The following is a 21,429-nucleotide window of genomic DNA, read 5'->3' as shown; positions in this document are numbered from 1 at the left end:
TAAATAATAAATACCATGGGACACTTCACATAAATTGAGCTAGTCCCAAAGCAAGCAAAGCATGTTATGGGTGGGCAACGGATAAACATACTTAAATACATATTAAACACTCAAGACTTAAGAACAAGAACAAACATTCGTATTTTTTTACGTGTAATGTCTGCCACGACTGGGGTTTGGACCCGGGACATCAAGTTTCATAGTCAGGTTCTCTAACCACAGAGGGCTATAGCCCTATATCGATATGATGCCCAATGGTGATATATCGCCAAAGTCTCGTCTTCATACTGGCTTGTCTCACACCACTGAGAGCGTGTTCATTAAAATAGAAGACGGTAAATCTTACATTTATAGCAATGTAAATATCTCAAGCTAACGATACCTCCAAACTGAGAATAAGCCTCCTAGAGCCGTTATCGAAACGTCTCTGGGTCAATGTCATTTGAAATTAAGTCGCGGAAGATTTCGTCTTTGTTTGTATGTAGAACTACTGAGTCATTGGTAATCTTCACCTACTTTCTTACCACGTGACTTAGGGCCATATAGCGCAGTGCGATACAATATGACACTTGTATTCATTAAAGATTTTACCAGCTTTTATGTTAGCTTTGATGAAAAAGCCGTGGCAGCGTAGTGGTTTAACCTATGGCCTCTCAACCAGTGGATTATGGGCTCTATCTAATCCGGGCACGCACCTTTAAATTTTTAAAAATTCTTATGCGATATTAGATTGAAATTTACCACGAGCTGTACGGTGAAGGACAACATGGGTATGTATGATGATCAAACGGTCATTTGGGACCATTTCGTGACATACATAAATATTTACTTATTATTTTTTATATGTTGTCAAGAATAAATGATTTCTTTATTTCTTTACGTGTAAAATGTGTGGAATGGTATGTGTAAAGTTCCCAATCCACACTGGGCTTGCGTTTGAACTACTGCCCCAGGCCTCTCATTCTGAGAGGAGGCCTATGCCCAGATTGCCCAGTAGTTGGACGTATATAGGCTAAGATGATGATGACGATTACAAGCTTTTCATTAACTTGCAACGTTTGTATGCGTATACAATAGGTACAGTGACCTTTATTAAATAAACACCACAGTTAGTAATGGGAAGTGATTATTTAGATATTTATTATGTAAAGAAGTATTCGCCGAATAACATATTTGGTCAACCGTTTGATAGTCAAATGACTCCCATTAGATTTATCAATTATGACACTTCGACGTAACATAAAGCACCGTTTCTAGACAATCGGGTCTCAATCGGGTTTAATGAACCAGTGGCATTGATAAAAGTGAGCTCGTGCGACGTCGACGCCTACTCAGAGTTGCCAACAGCCTGCTGTTCCCGCAGAAAAAACTTTTTTTTTTCGAATTTTTGATTTTGGCGCTCGATATTGCGGAAACGAAGAATGATATCAAAAAATTCAGGAAAACTCCTCTGGACATTTTAGTCAGCTACAATTTGAGCCTAAAACAAAGACGATCGATTTAAGGGTTTGTCTTGTAGCTTAACCTTTTTGAAAAAGTCAAAAAGTCAGAACGACATTTTTCATAGATTCATTTCCAATGTGCTCGATAGTCAAGTGAGACACAAAATCTGTGAATTTTTGTAAGAAACAATTTTAGCCTTAATTTTACTCAACGTTCTATTTTGTATTTAGGGCCTCTGGTTTTATTAGTCCTAGGCAGGTTTTTCAAAGTTATAAATATTTATTAAAACTACCGTATGACGTTTAATAAAGATAATTTCTGATATTTGTAGAAAAAATATTTAGAAATATTTTTCTCTGAAGATAAATGGCGTGCTGGCATCTATTTGTTTTGCAACTAGTATAAAAAGTGGATACAGAAGTTAGGGAACAGACAGCTCTAACCAAAACATCAGAAATGGCTCCAAAAATAGTAAAATACATTAGCGAAAAATTAAAACAATATTTAAGCTTGATGTGTTACGTATTAAGTGATATGTATATATTAAGTTCTTACAAGTAAATCTTAAAATATTTAGCCTAATATTTACCACTAAAACTAGGGGTAAACCATAAGTTGGCAACCTTACGCCTGCGCCGTGACGGGCGGCCCGTAGGCTTGGCAAGGCTTGGCAGCAGAAAAAGAACTCTTTTAACTTTTTGTGCAAAAATACAATGCACGCCTTTTTTTAATGAGTAAAATGAGTAACTGTACAGTTCCATGCTTTCAAATTGCTAATCAGTTGTCTCTAAAAGATTCACAGCAAAACGGTATGATTAAACAAGATCCTACAGTACGATGATTTTTAATTGGTGATCAGGAGTTGAAAAATATTAATGACCAGCCAATTTAAATGACCAAGCGAGCGCGAAGTGGAGCGAAAGGTCTCTATTTGAGCTTAGGCAAAAAATGCTTTCGTCCAATGTCAATGTGTGTCCGACTATCTGTTCCCCTCGATAGGCACACAGGTTTGGCAATTGTTTTTATTTCTTTATTTTTTTGCAAAAAAAGTTTACATGTACTTAAATAATTGATTAAATCAAACGTTACTTTGCGGAAAACCGTATTAATGAGCACAAACAAATACTTTGCTATTCTGCAACCACTTGTGCAAGACAGGATGACTAGAGAATATTATATGTCATACAGACGTAGCCGTAATATTTTTTTGAACTAATAAATTTGCAAATCAGTCGTTATGTGGTGTTTCATTACCAGGATAAACCACATTTTTAAATTGTCGACCTAATGTCCATAAGTGTTTTGGTTGTTAGACAAAACGAAGAATGATGAAATTTTCGGTTACGATTTGGTGTATTATGTAGAAGTACCATCAGCCAAATAAGTGGTCTATCAATTTTTTTAAACAAGTTCCTATAAAATGATTATGTCGCTAAAGTCGAACTTTCAAGTTGACAGACACGTCTATTGGCATTATTGTTTTATGACATGCAAACGATAATCAACTTAAGGGTGGTAGACGACATATTTGGCTGATGGCACCAAAAAGTGGTAGGTAAAATTTAAAAATTGTGAATCATTTCAAAACCGTTATACCTACTTCTAGCATGTCCTAATGGGGCTGATTCCGTATTTATTGATATAAAATGAATTGAAAAACTATTTTAATTTTATTAACCATGATGATGTACTCGTAATAAAAAAACTCGTTCACCATCGCCTAAACTTGACCAAATTAAACAATCAATTTACAGTCTCCAAACTTGTTCTTATTCTAAAGGAATATATCGCCGTTTTAGACTTCCAGTCAATAGTCACATCAAAATACACAGGCGTATTGTACACAATCTTTTCGTCGCTTTTGTGATTTTGTTACAAATAATTGATTACCAGGATGGAATACATGCCAACACAAAAAACTCATTCAGAGTCCTCAGAACGGTACCTTCACTTTCTTTAGTCTTTTTGTATGCACGACCAGTTCCTGCGACAACAACATGACACACTTAATCGAATTCTGCACTGTGATACGTTGATATACAAATTTTGACATACATTGATTGTTGTGTACCAATAATAAGACATTGTGGCTGTTAATGGCCACTGTCTAGTGGGAACAATGGGATGTACACACGAAGTCTTCGAATTATATTTTTGCAATAAAATGCCAGTGCTTAAGAGAAAGTAACATTGCAACCATTTTGTTCACTTATTATTAAATTTTCCTATACCCGCGCCAAACCCGCGTAAACCATTAGAACTGGCAGAAAAATCGAAATTCCGGGAATTTACTTAATTCCCAAAATTTACTTCATGATGATTAATTTTATTATACCTAAAACTACAGCGGCAAAAATTTTCACGCATATTGTAACACACAAACAAATTTTGTTAAGTGTTTATAATATAAGTGGAGCAGGATTTTCCATCGTATCATCAGCTAATGATTTTGTAAAAGTTCACTTAGGCTCTCGTTTAAATTAGTAATAGTTTTTATGGTAAATAAAAATTTATTTGAATCATCTATCTACTCGTATCCTTAGGATTTGAGGAAGTACAATAGTTGTAGGCAGAAATGACTGAGTAGTTTAATAAAAAAATGCACGTTATCTTATACGCAAACTACCATCTAATAATGTAATGAGCATGAATTTGACTGAATAAATGAATATGAATTGTGTATATTCTTAGATTGGCGCTGAGTAGGTAATTGTGTTACCAAAATTCTTTATAACCTTAAGTAACATCAATATGTAGGTGGCTAACTTTTAGCGACCATTACTTTTAAATTGCTTTATTTATGGCGGTATTAATTAATTGTCTCTACTGGCGATATCAATTAATGTCCAAACACTAGACGTCGTAATAAAGAATAAAATACTTTTAACTACTGTTATTCCGTATTTGTAGGAGATCTGCAACGGTAACCCTTCTATATAGAGTTCCGTTATCCTACAAGGAACTTATGTTTCGCGATTTCCGTCGTTGTTGCTTAGGTTACATACTTCTAATGCTAGAATAAAAACATAATTAGTAACAAAGTAGCAACATAAATTTTGAAAAAAAAATTTTTTTAGGATTTTCCTCTACGCCTTCTTATCTAGTGGATGTGTTTTTTTTTTCTCATCTATACCTACCCACAATATGGGATATCGTTAGATATGTCTGTCAAAAACATTATAGATCTGCAAAGACCATCTTTCGATATAGTGATTCGTTTGCAAATATTAAGCTTTAAGCTACTAATTTATGTTAGAGGCAAGCATTTTACAAGATACATAACCTAACCGACAAAAAGTTGGAAAACCCCCGACTTTGTCACTTCAAAGTTCAAAAAAATAGTACATTAAGGGGTTGTTATGCCATTCATTGATTAATTTTAATTGACGGATAAATGTAATGCCGTCTCCGTCTATTCGAACAAAACAAAGAGAGACGGCATCACATATATCCGTGAAATAAATTAAATCAATGGATGGCGAAACAGGTGGTAAGAATAATAAACAATTAAAAAAATTACCACGGCTAGGCTAGTAGGCTGTTTATGTAAACGAGTAATAGTCGATCAAAATTGAATTATTTACCGCATCTTACTACAGAACTCTACACTGCGCGTAACTCAAAACGCGTTTCCTTTCATTCATCATCTCATTACATTGGTTTGATTTTTTCTTAAGATTAAATATACCGCTGTTTTGTTTAGAACTATGATGATTTTATTAATAAACATTTTGTTTTAAAGCTTTTTTTACAAGCTTTTATTTAACTTGCCCTGTTTTATTGGGTCAAATGTTGCAAGTTCATTTTGACCCACTTCCAGTGGTCGGGTTGACTTGTAACTTGGTATGCATATGTAAGTTGGATGATAATACAACTACTGTCAATCAACAAATAGTTTGTATTGAAAATGTAATTTTTAACAAAAACCTATTACAACAGAAGGTTACTTTACTATTCACTTTAATTTTTATAAAAAATAACTAATTAAACATCGTTCGTATGAGTGTTTTTGTAAATATTTGTAAAGACTACATCGATGACCCTTTTCCAGATTTCCGTCAGCACGTTGTCAGAGATCTTTTCGTCGGAATGCTCTGCTCGTTTATTGTCTTCATATGGCTGCATCACGAACTCCATAGCATATGGTACCCCATATATCTGGAATATGTTTGTATATATTAAATAATATTGAAAAGAGATTTTAAGATAAAATAGTCAAGAGTCGGGGTGGCTTCGGGGGAATAAATAAATAAATAAAATAAATAAATAAATATCACGGGACAATTCACACCAATTGACCTAGTCCCAAAGTAAGCTTAGCAAAGCTTGTGTTATGGGTACTAAGCAACGGATAAATATGATTATATTGATAGATACATACTTAAATACATATTAAACACCCAAGACCCGAGAACAAACCTTCGTATTTTTCATACAAATATCTGCCCCAACGCGGGAATTGAACCCGGGACCTCAAGCTTCGTAGTCAGGTTCTCTAACCACTAGGCCATCTGGTCGTCTAAAATAGAATTCAAATATCCTTACCGTCGAAGCAAAGTCGACACTAGACCCATGCACTTTGCCGTACCAGTTGTACAACGTTTCCATGCTAACAGACATCACTTTGAAGCCCGCGTTCCGTATCGCCTCGTCGATCTCACCCTTGATATCGATATACTTGTCATCTTCCGTAGCAACTTCAGTAAAGCCTTTCGGATACAGAACAGCATCACCCTGAAAATTACCATCTTTTTCATTAAACGTTCTCACCGATATCACTTGATACTTATCTTTTATGTGAAATTAAATTCTGTTTCTGTGAATAATTTGCAAATGAAACTGTTAGAATTTTTTAACGATAATTAGCGCAATTTTATTCTGAACGTAACTATTAACTTTTTCTATCTTTCTTTACTGCTAAACAAACAATATTTATATCTAAATACTAGCCGATACCCGCGACTCCGCTCGCGTAGAATTCGGTAATCGCTATCCAGCGTGAACTATGCAATTTCCCGGGATAAAAACTATCCTATGTGCTTCCCCGAGACAGAAACTATCTGTATACCGAATTTCATCTAAATCGGTTTTGCTGTTTAGACATGATGAAGTAACATACAAACAGACTTCCAAACTTTCGCATTTATAATATTAGTGCGATACACATCTGTATGTACATTTTTTAAAAAAATCTCTTAGAATTCTTCTAGAATAATTCAGCAGATGGTTGGGTTAAGTTGACTGAACAACTTACGTCAGCAAATTTTGTCTTGTCAAAGACGTGACTACACTTGAGATGAAAAATTCCGATGAAAAACCTTCACAGGTTCAGTCAAACTTACCCGATAACAACCAGGAGTATTTCGAAAGAATTTGATGTCACTTTGTATAGTTAAGAAGGTACTTAATAAAGAAGAAACAAATACAAGATTGTTTAAACTACTTAGTAAAAAACATTAGACACACGTCATGCCTACTAACCCAACTAACCTAACCTAACCCGATAATCCGAATTTTAACAGTCCATGCTATTTATTTGCAATTAACATTACAAAATAAGTCAATAGATTTTTCGGTACTTAGTATCCGAATTTTGATAATACATCTGTATTAGTAGGCTCCTAATACCTACCTTGAATATATTAGGGTCGTATGTCCCACCATGGACATGGATGTACGCGATGATCTTGTGACTGTAATAGTGCAGCACATCCCCGATGGCTCGACTTTCAAGTTCGGAGAACGGCGAGGGTCCTGGGTACTGCTGGTTGCAAGAGTTGCTATTGCTCGCATTCCACGACACGTCGAAGTTTCGGTCCAAAGCCACACCCAAACACGCAGACTGTGGCGATTTATTCTTATTCCAGTTTTCGAGCTTTAAAAATATTTATGTCCAGCTGTAGAGCTTAAAAGGTCACAATAGACAACCATTTTGAAAAACTAGAGACAACAACGGCATCACTTGTTGAAGAGCGAACAGTGTTAATAATTGTAATAAGCTACTACTTGAATTTACTCTGATTATTGATTTACTTACGGTCTCGTCTCCAATCCCGTCTGGATTAGCCATTGGAATCAAAAATATATCAAATTTGTCCAAATGTGCTGTGTAATATTTAAGTAACTTCATGAACGATTTCTTCTCATTTAAGCATGGCACTCTTGTGAATCCCATAGCACTGAGGCCGTGTACAATAAATATTATTTTCTTCTCTGGCTCTTCATCCATGTATTTGTCTTCATTTGCTCTGAAGTATCTTGATTGTAGCTTAGATTGAGTTATTTTACAAATAACTATGTCATTGTATTCAACAGTTCTAGTGATTACTTCGACGGTAACATTTGCTTCGTCAATATCTCTCAGCATTATCTCTAAATCGTTTTTCATCTAAACAATAAGCAGGGTGGTTTGTGATATTTACTTATCATATTATTATTATTATGTGCTGTAATTCTATGTTTTTAATTAAAAATCATACTTACAGAATACTGATTGAAATCACCAAACATAACTGGATCCGATTTAATTTTACTTGCTTGTGTGCTAAAAATATTACAAACATTTAAGAGCTGGAAAACAGCGTTGCATGCCGAAAAACTGCAGGCAAGGTAACAAACATAAATTATTAACAAAAAAGTAAAACCGACTCCAAAAAAAGAAAAAAATAACAAAAAATGGAACCGACTACAAGTCCCTTGAAAATATTTTTTTAGGTACGTACTAGCTCGAAGTCGGTGCCTCAGCACGAGTCAGTGTGTCAGTCAGTCAAATGCTCATTTTAATACTAAAAATGCCAAAATCGCCATAGGTATGCCTATAAAATTTGAGGTTTGCCCTCGATTTCCCCAGGATCCCATCATCAGATCTTGACTTGGTGACAATGGGACCACCTCAGAAGAATACTTTTTCGATTAAAAAAATAATTTTGAAAATCGGTCCACAATTGACTTAGTAATCGGTGAACATACACAAAAAAAAAATACAAACATTGGAACATAGAACCTCCTCCTTTTTTGGTAGAGTCGGTTAATAAAACAACAGGAATCGATAAACGATGAAGTTCGATTATCTCAAAACGCGCCATGTTTAGGATTTTTCGAAAAGTGTCATAAGTACCTAATGCAGTAGGTTATGTATGACAAATAAAAATTAGGTATGGAAATTTTAATAAAATGTTATAAAATTCTGGCTAATTAATAGAGAAATGTTTGAACTTTGTCATCATAACATTAACCACCTCGAGTATACCATGTGTTAAAATGTTGTTTATAAATAAGTTTACTTACGTTGTTGGGTCATCTTGCAGCAACTGATAAGGAGCCAGTCTTGTAGATCTAAAGTCAAGATGTTTTTCAATAGTTAGGGGTATTGAATAAAACTAATTTAATTATGAGCAAAGAAGATTAATTACCACAGCAATATATACATATATATATTATAGACTAAGTGCAGTTTCCCTTGTATGACCAAATATTTTGGCCTCATGTCACGTTTGGTCAGATGATCATTTGGTATAATTTGTCTTCTATAGATACTGAAAATAGGTCGGTGATTTAAAATAAGTCAGGTGTACGTTAGGTTTAATTGGAACTTGCCAGGAAATTATATAATTTCAGTGTAGCTCCATTAGACGAAATGATCATTCGATCAAACATTGGATTAGGGCCGAAATATCCGAAAGCAGTCAGTCAGGTACTTTCCTTAACCGAAAAAAAAACTAAGTACTTATTTGATAAAATAAGCACAACATTAAAGAATGAAGCAGGAAATTTGTGTAAAGTTGGAATGAGGTAGAAAAAGTTATGGTGTTTTTCAGACCGCACATAGTCCCGGCGTCGACCGTGGGGACTCCTCACTTTTGGCCACTTTGTATTTGCTTCTGTATTCAAGTTTATGTCATTACTCATTTCAGCGTTTTTCGTCGAAGGATGCTCCCTGGAAAGGGATTCGGTGTTAGAATTTGATCTTGAATTTATCTTAGAAATTGTATATTTATATTGTAGAACTTTTATTTTTCGGTTGCTTCGCTGCCGCACTAGCTCGGTTGGCTATTACGCGGAGATGAGTCGGGGCTAATGTATCGACTGCATACACAACACAGGTGGACTCTTACACAAGCACAAGATCCAATTTTCATGGAGTCAATGATACATTTTGTTCGGTCCCTCGTCGTTGTCCCTGCCGATGCAGTGCCCAGAGGATTCAGTAGTAATATTACGCTATTTAGTTATAAGGTTAGGTAATAAAAGTGTGTTAACTATAACAAATAAGGCAACTGTCTAAATTGTATATAGCGTGTAAGTATTTAATCACATAATATGCGTTCTCAATGCTGAGCAAGCTGTTATTGTCGCATGTGAATTATTTGCTGGCTCGGGTTTCGACATCAGCCATCATATCAAACACTGACTATATGTAGTTACCCGAATAAATAACTAAGTACCTACTGCAAAATTTCATTTTTTTTAATAAAAATTCTTTGTGAGAGTTTCGTAACAGCTACATATGTACAATGGCCTGCATAAGTGGATGGACACCTTACGTTCTATAATCGTTTGAACACGAGAGGTGGCGATTTTGTTAGGCGTACACAAGAAATGAACTAGATAGCGCTGTTAAACAGTTTAACAATTTGGGTTAATCAATAGAATGTTTACAAAAATAATATTACGACAGTAGTATTAATGACACTTTAACTTGCAATTGCGTAGTACTTTGTTATATGTATAAAGATCAATCAGTATAACAACATTGAGTCCACGTTATAACGGTTATGGTTAGCTTAATGCCCGGTATATCAAATTATGATATGATCGATATTTTATCCTCATCACAGTATGTGCCGATAGCTGAGTTGATCGGCTGCTTAGATAAATTCGTAAATGATCATGCATGAGTTCGTATCCTATATATCAGAATTGTTTTCTTGTTTTTATTTTTTATTTATAAGTTTCTATTTTAATTTTGTAGATAACTGATATGGAAATTAAATAAAAATACTCTGAAAAAAGGATGGATAACGTTGCAACAGAAATAATACACGTTTTGAAGTTTACGCCGTGGGACCATGTTTTGATGTGATCGACCATCGTATGCACTCCCATAATATTTCTCGCCTTATCTAAATAAGTCGGGATTGTGTTGTCTTACTCGTCTGACTTTTTTTGTGAACGCTTATGCTTTTTGCTGGCGGTTCTTCTCATCGGTTTGGGATCGTGGCGCTCCCTGCAATCAACGTTAAGTTGGTACAATTAAATCGTGCAAGGTGATTTATATTGCGATGCTATATTAACCACGTCAAACCAGATGCCTTATTCTCTGGCGCACCTATTTCGCGCGAGACCTTATTCTAAAATAGTAGGTAATCATTTTCACCACTTCTTTCTGTCATACGGTGTACAATATGGGTAGAAAGAGATGGCGAATGCGATCGCGAACGTCAGCGCGTTAGACAATACGGCCTCTCCATTACATTTTTTTTTTACGATTTTACTTGCAGGCTACATGTAGATATGGCTGCTGAGAAACATACGATCGCGCAAGGTCGATTATTTTTCACTGCAGCCTATTCTATTTTAGCTGTAACTCCAGTAGTGATTGAATTGTCACTTGACTCGAAAATATGTTTTCTTTGTGCTATATTAGAAACATTTTGCTGCTATGTACTTAACCCACCTGTATTTGGACTGGCACCATTCTGGCCTCAGTCTGATTCACCTTGTACAGTTAAATAGGTGTACCTACTAATTAACGTAATGGAAGGAACTTTGGTTTCTTTTTTGTTCTAAGTCAATCATAATAAAACCATCAACTTTTTAAAGACATTATCAAACAAACCTTACCTAATGGTATTCTATGTAGCCTATGTAAAAAATACTTCGAAATATTCTGGACGACCATGCGATCAAATATCACATTTAAAAATTGGTAAATTAAAAATCACAAAACCAAAGAAAATTGTTATTGTGCACCATTTCATTATCGTTACTTGGTTGTTGTACATTTACCAGAAAGGCAGGTTCTCAACTGGGATGAACGCTGAAACAAAGTATTAGTAAAGATTACTTTAAGAATAAATAATTAAATTAAAATAAAATAAATAATTAAGGGGGGGGGCTCCCATGCAGGAAACGTGTTTTTTGCCCTTTTTTGCTAATGTCTAATGTTGTATATAGGCACATAACCCTTCGTGTGGGAGTCCGATTCGCACTTGGCCGTTTTAATTTTTATGTTGCCCGTGCGAAGCCGGGGCGGGTTGCTAGTCTAAAATAAATAGGAAACTGTAGTTCTAATAGGTTATCTTGTAACAATTCGAATCTATAAAGCAATATACTGCAGAATCGTGCGTGTTTCGTGTAAAATAATTGACTGTGAAAGGGCACGTTTTTACGTAACATAATGAGGTGGTGATCACTTACGAATAAAATTCCTACGGCTCGGCATGTCTGATAAAAAAATAAATTTTAATAATAATTTTATAACATAACATAGAAATTAACAAGCGGATTAACATTAATGGATGATCATAATCATTTGTTTACCGTTTCCTGGTTGCATTCCTTGTGCTTCTTGTTGTCCTAGAAATAATTACAGAAAATTAAACACAGATTTTAGAAGTTATTGTTGTTCCAATAAGGGGAAGCCGATTTATTGTTTCATATGGCATGTGTAACTATTTCTTAGAAATTCTCTTGAGTAGGTATTCATAGAGATCAGTATTGTATTGGGCTACATGTATCTTGAACGCTAAGAAAAATTCGTATGTGCACATAAAGGATTTGTTTTCCGCCTCCAGTCACCCGCCACTTCTTTTAGCGATGTGACCGTTGTGAAGTAAACAACGTTTCAAAAATCGTTTTAGGGGCCAAAACTACAATATACCTAGTAAATGTGGTAATTATACAGTGCACTTCATTGTTGTTGTATATTTCTTATATAAAGAAAATTTTTAACAAAAAAGTAAAACCGACTCAAAAAAAAAACGGAAAATGGAACCGACTATAAAACCCTTGAAAATATTTTTCTAGGTACCTGCTAGCTCGAAGTCAGTGCCTCAGCACGACCCAGCAGGATGGATTGAAACCCATAGACTGTAGGTGAGGAAGGCGACTATTGTTCCATTCCTGCTGGCTCGTGCTGAGGCTTGCAGGAGCTTACCTAGAAAAATATTTTCAATGGTTTTGGAGTCGGTTCCATTTTCGTTTTTTTTTTTTTTTTTGGAGTCGGTTTTACTTTTTGTTAAAAAAATTCTTTATTTCTCACTTTTTAGTGATTTGTAGCCAAAGTACATCTCACAACGATTCCATTAAGCCCAAACACGACTTAGTTGCTTTGTTTTATAACAGAGTTCCGTTGCCTACCTTCTGGCTTCAGCATCAGATCAGTTCGAAAGAATCATTAACTTAAAGCTTCTTCTTAGTCGCTTATCTAGGTATATTAATCATGATCGTTTATAGAGACGAGCGAGCATTACTTAGCTTTGATGAGTTCCATTGGTCATCACGGTCTTCTTCATCAGGTCCAGGTTACCAAATGATACTTTCTGAATGTAAATGCTCATCTTAATGCTAAAAATGCCAAAATCGCCATAGGTGTGCCTATAAAATTTGAGGTTTGCCCTCGATTTCCCTAGGATCCCATCATCAGATCTTGACTTGAACTTGATTTGATTAAAAAAATAATTTTGAAAATCGGTCCACAATTGACTGAGTAATCGGTGAACATACATAAAAAAAATACAAACATCGGAACATAGAACCTCCTCCTTTTTTGAAGTCGGTTAAAAATATTAAATAAACTGTTGATTTATCCTTTCTACTATATAATTGTGAAAGTTTGTGAGTGAGTGAGTATGTTTGTTACTTCTTCACGCTGTAACGGCTGGTCGGATTTGGATGAATTTTGGCGAAAAGTTAGCTTATCCTGGATTAAAACATAGGATACTTTTTATGCGATATTCTCACGGGATAGGGATAAAATCTCGAAATAAAAACCGCTGGGCTTAGAGTCATGAAATTTGGTGTGTAGGTAGTTGGACGTCTGAAATAACACAAAGGCGACTTTTTGACCCGATATTCCCACGGGATACCTAGAGATAAAATCTTGAAATAACAACCGCTGGGCTTAGTAATTATTTTATTTTGAAAAATTACTTTCTGCCAAGTTCCTTGCGGCGCATTCTTTTTGGCAATGATGGTCTTTCCGAAAGCGCTGGTAGTTTAAAAAATGACGCGTAAAAAGTGCCCATTGCGGCCTATTTACTGAATAAATGATTTGAACTTGAATTTTGAATCTGAATTTGGATAGGGAAAAATTTTGAAATTTCAGCACTGGGTTAAGAGTCTTGAATTTTGTACAGTTATTCACAACACAACCTCAAAGAAGACCACGATATAAATTTTGGAAATTTCCAGGGGAGTTTTGTAAAATCCCGATAGTTTCAATTGCAGCTACCATTTCAATGCGAAAGTTTGTGAGTGAGTGTTTGTAAGTAAGTGAGTATGTTTGTTACTCCTTCACGCTGAAACGGCTGGACGGATTTGGATGAAATTTGGTATGTAGATAGCTGGACATCTGGAATAAAACATAGACTACTTTTTATCCCGATATTCCCACGCACGGGATGCTTATTGCATGCATGCTTGCTTAATTTCTTGCTTTTTTGAAATGTTTATGGTTCACGCGAGCAAAGACGCGGGTAAAAGCTAGTACTATGATAATTAGTGTGTGATAAATGCGGACGTTTCTGAGAAGGTATTATTGCCAGCTGTACCGAGCGCATTTGGCCGAGACATGATTTTTAGGCCGAAACTGGCCGAAACCGAAGCTGAAACTTCAGTCGGACACTAAATACCTACAACTTTTACGGACATTTTAAAAACCTTTACTGAATTACATGTGCACGAAATTTACGTTTAAAAAAAACGAATAACATTTACCAGTTAGTAGTACGTAATTGGGTTATGCTCAGCTCAGTGCGACTTTGAAAATGAACTTGTAAAGAGTTTTACGTCATTAAATATCAAAGTGACACATAAGACAAAGGAATGTTTAGTAAAAAAATATTTAACATAAACTTAACAAGTGTTATACACTGTGTTGATTTTTTATTTGCGTTAACTTTAAAGAAACATACAACCGGTCAAATAATTAACAATTTCTTCAAGACACTAGTGGCCTCACTCCGACAGTTTCAAAATAAATAAATAAATAAAAGATAATTATTTATGTACAAACACAGAGCAAATATTCTAAATTGGTGACGTTTTTTAATGTCCGTAAACTAAGGTGTTTTAACGTTAATAATGACTGTGAAGTTATTATATCTATGAAAAACAAAAAACATCCTTTATAATTCGCCAAAAAGTTAGTTACCAGGTAGTTTATATCAATCAATGAACTGAGCCATCTGTTAAAGTTAACGGAAATAAAAAAAACACGGTGTATATTGTTAATTTATATATTTATTTACCCACCTACTAGATTTTCTGCATCCGGCGCCGGCAATGGCCATATTGGCTCTGAGTCCCCTAGAAGTAGAAGTACGTTTCAAAGTAAAATTTGCTACGACAGAGGAAGGACAGACAACTGGTTTATTTTAGATACGGAGCACAAAAAAAAATTCAAAATGCATTATTTAAAAACTCGTTAAACATGATTGTCAAATATTGTAAACAAATGTTTCAATAGCAACAATTTGGCCAAAAAAACTGACTAACTGTATCATTTTTGCCAGTGTAACAACCAACCTTGTGGAGGGTTTGGAGTCCAAGATCTGCGCGCTACAACAGTATTTGGCGAGGCTGAAAGAAAGAATACCTAATCAGAAGAGAAGTTGAATATTTTTTTTTGAATAGGGCTAGCGCATACACACAAGTTTTTAAAGAAAGAAAAAAAAATATAACAAAAAATTGAACCGACTATAAAAAACCATGAAAATATTTTTTTATCAATCTGAAGTCGGTCGGTGCCTTAGCACGAGCCAGCAGTGCCCTATAGTGCACTTTATATTGGGCTCAATCACAGTTCAGACTTTAATAAAGATACAAGTGTAGTAGTTTAATATCAACTGCTCGTCACCTTCTACTAAAGATTGCTTTTTCCGATGCAGAGCCGTTCATTATTGAGGAGTCCTGGTGCTTCACCACCCGTTTTACAATATGCATTACGAAGAGCATAAATTGCTTAGCAGCTGTGTCAAAGTAATTAAACTTCAACCCGTGAAATACTTGTTACTGAGTAGTAACTCCGATGGTCAACTGTGGTCTTCATCATCAGTTCCACTTCACCAAATGATAATTTTCATGAGCAAATGCATGAGTTATTACTAAATATATCAAATTTACTATAGGTCTCCCTACAACATTTGAAGAGTTCCCTCGATTTCCTTAATACCCAATCATCAGATCCTGATTTGGTGCTTATGGAACCTAATTGAACACATTCCCAGACGAACGCAAAAAAAATTCAAATCGGTTCATAAATGACGGAGTTCTGAGGTAACAAACATAAAAAAATACAACCGAATTGATAACCTCCTTCTTTTTTGAAGTCGGTTAAAAAAGTAGATTATATGCGTCCAAAGGCACCACACCTGTAATCTTATGTTAAGGGTGTTCACAGGCGGCGGTATCAGACGACCGTTAAATACGCCAGATTACGAAATTCCTATGCATATCGTGAAATGGCGCCATTTCATGATATGCCTAAAAGTTGAGCAGGCATATCACGATGTGCCTGAGAAACAATACGGCAGATCCCTGCGATGGGTGCGTAACGATACTTTTGATATATTTTCACTGGATATAACGATAAAGGATGATGAATATACATTTGATATTTTGTCCTGTAATATAATTATCAACAGATATAATGAACTTTTAATATAACAACTATTAATCCAACAGTCATAACGTATAACATACATGGGATATAACTTTGTTATTGGCATAATTTGGAATACTTACTACTATAATATTATTTCTTACCTATTTTACTCTAAGGCAGGTTGGTGTAGGTTAAGGTTAGGTTACGACGACGAGCGAAGCGAGGAGGAGTGTTAGGTTGAACTGTGACCTTAAAGCGAGCGAGCCGAGCGAGCGAAGCGAGCATGCCGCGGTAGCGGCCGGCGAAGCGCCAGAACCGACTCTATTGTATGATACTATAGTTTTCTAAATTATGTCTTACAAAACATTATACCACTTATATCCAATATACATTATATCCATTAAACGTTATATCAAAAATGTATTATACTATTTGAACATTATACGCCATGAAATTATACTGATTGTTTTTATACCAAAAGTTTATTATGTGATTATATCCAATGAAATTATATTAAATGTTGCATATCCAGTGAAAGTATATAAAAACTTGTTATACCAATCATTACATACCCCAGATCAATTTGAGCAACGCATTCGTCGATCTCGTATTCCTGCTAGCTCTATACCGGGCACATCGTGATATGCCGAAAAAAAGATAAATATAGGTACGACGAGCGAAGCGAGGAGTGGTTAGTGTGAATTGTGACCACAACGCACGAGCCGAGCAAGCGAAGCGAGCGTGCCGCGGCAGCGGCAAGTGAAGTGCCAGAACCGATATGTTGGCGTTTCATGATATGCGTAAGAATTTCATGATCTGCCTAAACGTCACTAGAAAAATCGTTAAACGGTAAGTTTTGAACGATATGGCGGATGTCCCTTAGCCAGTTCATGAAATGGCACCATTTCACTATTTGCCTAGGAATTTCGTGATCTGGCGGATTTTATGATCGACCGCCGACATATATAAGAAATATCTTATATCATAAATAGAGATGCAGGATAAGTACTGCCTCAATCACTTGGTTAATATCTTAGTCAGCTATCATTTAGCGCGTCTTTCGCATAGGTCTAAGGTTTTTAAGTAAATTGCCAGTCGATCCGGTCTGCGGGTAGACGTTGTCTTTCTAGCAAATCCGTTATATTTACGTGTGTAGGTCTTCAAATGCTCCCCTGAAATGGAAGATTGAAAAATGTATGATTTTTTAAGTATTGTAACTTTATAGTGTCACCGCCGTCTAAATATAAAAATAACGTGCCCACCACCTTTTAAATGTCAAGCCTCAACTTTTCCCTTATTCTTATAATCACTATTCTATTAGGTACTTGATAATTCGGCAGTACAAAGAAATAATCAACAATCTAAAAAGAGCTGTGATAGTTTAGTGCTTTGATCTAACAGTCTGTTTTGGTTTGCAACGACAAATGTAAAAATGACAGATCAACGATTGCCAAAAGCATAACAAGCTTTTATTGAGGGCTTAAGCGTAAACCACACGGGACGGCAGCGGGTCGGGAGTGCGGTGGGCCTATTTACGTGGCTGTAGGTATATGAACAACATCACACCACGGCGCCCGAACACGACCCGCCCCGCATCCGCTGTCATTGCTGTTTAATGAACAACGTCACACCGAGTGCGGTGCGTGTGCGAGCCGGGTCGTGCGCGAGCGCCATGTAAATAGGCCCGCCTCGCTCCCGACCCGACCCGCCCTCGACTAGCTGCCGTCCTATGTATGGTTCACGCTTTCATTTATTATTTTATATTTGACCTACCTTGGAGACGGTTATTGTCGTAACCCGGCGGCGGCAGTGGCCATGGCGGTACATATACTCGCGTATCTACTCGTAGAAACAGATGTAGAATATTAAGACATTATTCAAATGCTACCTACTTAAACGAGACACAAAGAAAATTACAGAATTTTTATACTGGAGCTGATGCTTAAATATGGAATAATTTTGTGGTAAAAATATAAGATATTTTAAAATGACTCCGGAATACTTTAGCAAGTGTTTGAGTTTGTTTGACTGAACAGTTGAACCCTTCTGATTTCTTGATCTGTTAATTTTTTAGATCAAATTTCCATATAATATTTATAGTGGGATAAAAATGAATTGTTAAATGTACTACATTGTCCTAAAAATTTAATATTTATTAAAAATTTGCCTTAGTACCTAAGTGCAGATGAGGCCGAAGGTACAGCTCTCTCTTGGTTCCGTAGCAGCAGAGAGAGCAGCAGAAAGAGTCTGATTTTTTTTAAAACACCAAAACACTATACCTACTATTTACCTACACCCACCTTTTATAGTTGTTGGAGTAGGTGTACTAAGCGTGCGAACTCCTTGGGCTGACCAGGCTGAAAATATATAAAGAAAAGATAAAGAATAAAGAAAGTATAACCTAACCATAAAAAAATAATTTCTAAGCATATATACGCTTTCGAAGTATTTTAAGGTAGATACATAATAATAATAATTAAGGCTTTAGATTTTCATGTCACATGATTTCATGACACCTGGGTATTTTAATATGGCAAATGAATAGTTATGGAATGTAAAATTATGACAAATGAATTTCGGTCACGTGAAATTAGTTGGTGCGTATGAAAATTCAGGCAAATGACAGAGAATCCTGAACTAGTTTATTTATTAGCTACCTTTGGCAACCCACCTAAATGTTGTGTGTCACCCAGTTTAGGTATATTAAGAAGGCTTTAATGTGCCAGGCTGAAAATAAAAAAATGCCAAAAATGTTCTTATGGGCTTCGGAAAAGCTTAGAAAGTCAAAACTTTTAAAGCCAGAAAACACGAAAGCAAAAGATTCAAATCGAAGGTTCTTATTTCATTCCAGTGATTGGCCGGTATACCTACTCATGACTGAAATCATTATACAAGCATAAGGTAAACGTACGGGTGCTCGTCACTTATTGTCATTTAGCAATAAAGGTGACTGCAGGGTGTCGTCCATTTGTCACTAGCGTGTCGAGCACTCGGACGTTTACCTTACTATAGGTCAGGGTTTCTCAAACTTAGGGCTCCACGTACCCCTGTTAAAGTTTCTAGACAACAGCGAACCCCTACCTCCCCCCCCTCCCCCCCAAAGATAGTAATAAAATTGGCTGTTGGAGACACTAAGTTTATTTTTATTTTAATCATCATCATAATATAACGTATATTATTTATTTCAATAAAAGGTAACAAATATACTTAGGTAAGAATCATCTTGCCAACGAAAATACAAACTAAAACAAACAACAACAAATAACAAACCAATGAGTAACAAATTTGGAGTTGAAATAAAAAATACAAAAAGACCAACCAATCTTAATCATCTTGCCAGTCTTGCAGCCACCATCACGTAAACCTTGTCGCGAACCCCCTACCATCGAATAGCGAACCCCTAGGGGTTCGCGTACCCCACTTTGAGAAACCCTGCTATAGGTAAACAATTAGGTAAATTCCCTCTTAAATGTGATAGTCTAGTAAAAACGTTAGATTAGTATATAAGTATATTTAGTGTTACATGTAACAGGGAACTTACTTGAGTTTTTTATTTACCTGAGTCCAAATTGAAGCAAAAACCACAAGCTATAATGAATATATAATACGGATTATACATTACGAAACGTAGTTTATCAATTTGGAAAACAATGCGTAGAATTGATTTAATTCTCTCTTCGTTGTTGTATGCCTTCGGAACGATCGAGGCAATGATTTCACAACTTATTGAGTTTTATACGATAATACATTTATTACCTAGTTTTATGCTTCACACAATGTTTATTTATTCAACGGTACTGCTTCTACTTTGCCGAAAAAGCCGTGGTGGCCTAGTGATTGATCTATAGTCTCTCAAGATGAGGGTCGTGGGTTCGAATCCCGGGATCGCACCTCTGAGTTTTTCAGAATTCATGTGCGAATTTAGATTTTAAATTTACTATGCTTTAAGGTGAAAGAAAACATCGTGAGGAAACCTGCACACACCTGCGAAGAAAATCAATGGTGTGTTTGAAGTTCCCAACCCGCACTGGGCCTGCGTGGGAGTTATGGCCCAAACTCTCTCATTCTGAGAGGAGAACTTTCCCCAGCATTGGGAGGTATGTAAGCTGAGGGGACGTATACGAGCGTTTTCTCTGGTCATTGCGCGGCCGAAAAAAACGAAGAAATGTTTATTAACGGGTTTTAAAGAAAATAAAAGTCTATCACAAATAATTATTGGAGTAGACACATTAACATATATATTAAGAACAGTTTTAACAGACCACATTTTTAACTTTCATTTAATTTTTTATGGAATAATCGAGAAAAACTAACAAAAATCCAACGTTGCCAGCTCTCAACGCTCTTGAGGTATTTAACGGTCAAATTGTAACACCCATTTCTCAGTATTTCGAACACATGGAGTAAAAATACCTACATTTAGCGGTATTTATTATGTTTTCATTATAGAAGTTAACACGATTTTAAACAGTTTCGTTGTTTCATTTAAAAACGTGTGCAAATTTTACCGTTAAGTTTCAAATGTTAAAAATAAATGGAGTATAGTTTAGTTACCAAACACATGCAATGAACAGAATTATAAGAAAGAAAGACTATTTATTATTTTTTATTGTGAATACTACTCACTTTGCTGCACTTTTAATGGGGTGCGGGGCCTTCTGTCACAGGTATCTTGAATACCTACTAGGAGGTCTCTAACCATATTAGTTGTACAAATATTAATTTTAATAAATACATTTTTCATTTTTTTTTTCATTAATATTCATATAAGCAACAAACAAAAAAAATACAAAAAAATACAAAACTGAAAATACATACTTACACGATTTTCTGTGTCCCGCAAAAGTGAAACGGCCCCTGACTCAGCATTAATGCTAAGGCTATCTACCTATCTATCTGTTTAGATTTGTTGTGTATGTGTATTGTATGTGTTAGTTTTATGTATTCTTGTTACAGCTCTAATCTTTGAATCTACAGTAAATTGCACCACCTGCTAAAATGTATTCCTTATTTCTGTCCATTGTAAAGGTTGCCTGGAAGAGATCGCTCTGAAGCGATAAGGCCGCCTATTGCTTACCTTAGAAAATCTCTATGTATATACTTGTGTTCTCTGTACTGTTTACTGTATTGGTGTGCAATAAAGAGTTACTGTATTGTAT

At 35.6% G+C, this 21,429-nt stretch overlaps 1 protein-coding gene across 1 annotated transcript; it reads right to left on the bottom strand.

Moving 5' to 3' along the window:
• Positions 1–5,386: 5,386 nt before the first annotated feature.
• Positions 5,387–20,010, bottom strand: LOC141434626 (uncharacterized). Its single transcript, XM_074097053.1, has 17 exons — positions 19,829–20,010; positions 18,571–18,627; positions 18,044–18,109; positions 17,419–17,442; positions 15,193–15,246; positions 14,920–14,973; positions 11,986–12,021; positions 11,863–11,889; positions 11,452–11,482; positions 10,595–10,669; positions 9,263–9,379; positions 8,731–8,778; positions 7,927–7,987; positions 7,481–7,831; positions 7,076–7,318; positions 5,989–6,177; positions 5,387–5,601 (listed from the first exon to the last, which is right to left on the bottom strand). Exons 1-17 carry the CDS (start codon positions 19,887–19,889, stop codon positions 5,428–5,430), a joined length of 1,668 nt encoding a protein of 555 aa, XP_073953154.1. The 5' UTR covers positions 19,890–20,010; the 3' UTR covers positions 5,387–5,427.
• Between the last annotated feature and the right edge of the window lie 1,419 nt (positions 20,011–21,429).

This window comes from Choristoneura fumiferana, chromosome 14, assembly GCF_025370935.1.
Source record: "Choristoneura fumiferana chromosome 14, NRCan_CFum_1, whole genome shotgun sequence".
NCBI classification, from domain to species: Eukaryota; Metazoa; Arthropoda; class Insecta; order Lepidoptera; family Tortricidae; genus Choristoneura; species Choristoneura fumiferana.
This window is presented reverse-complemented; position numbering and strand designations above follow the sequence as displayed.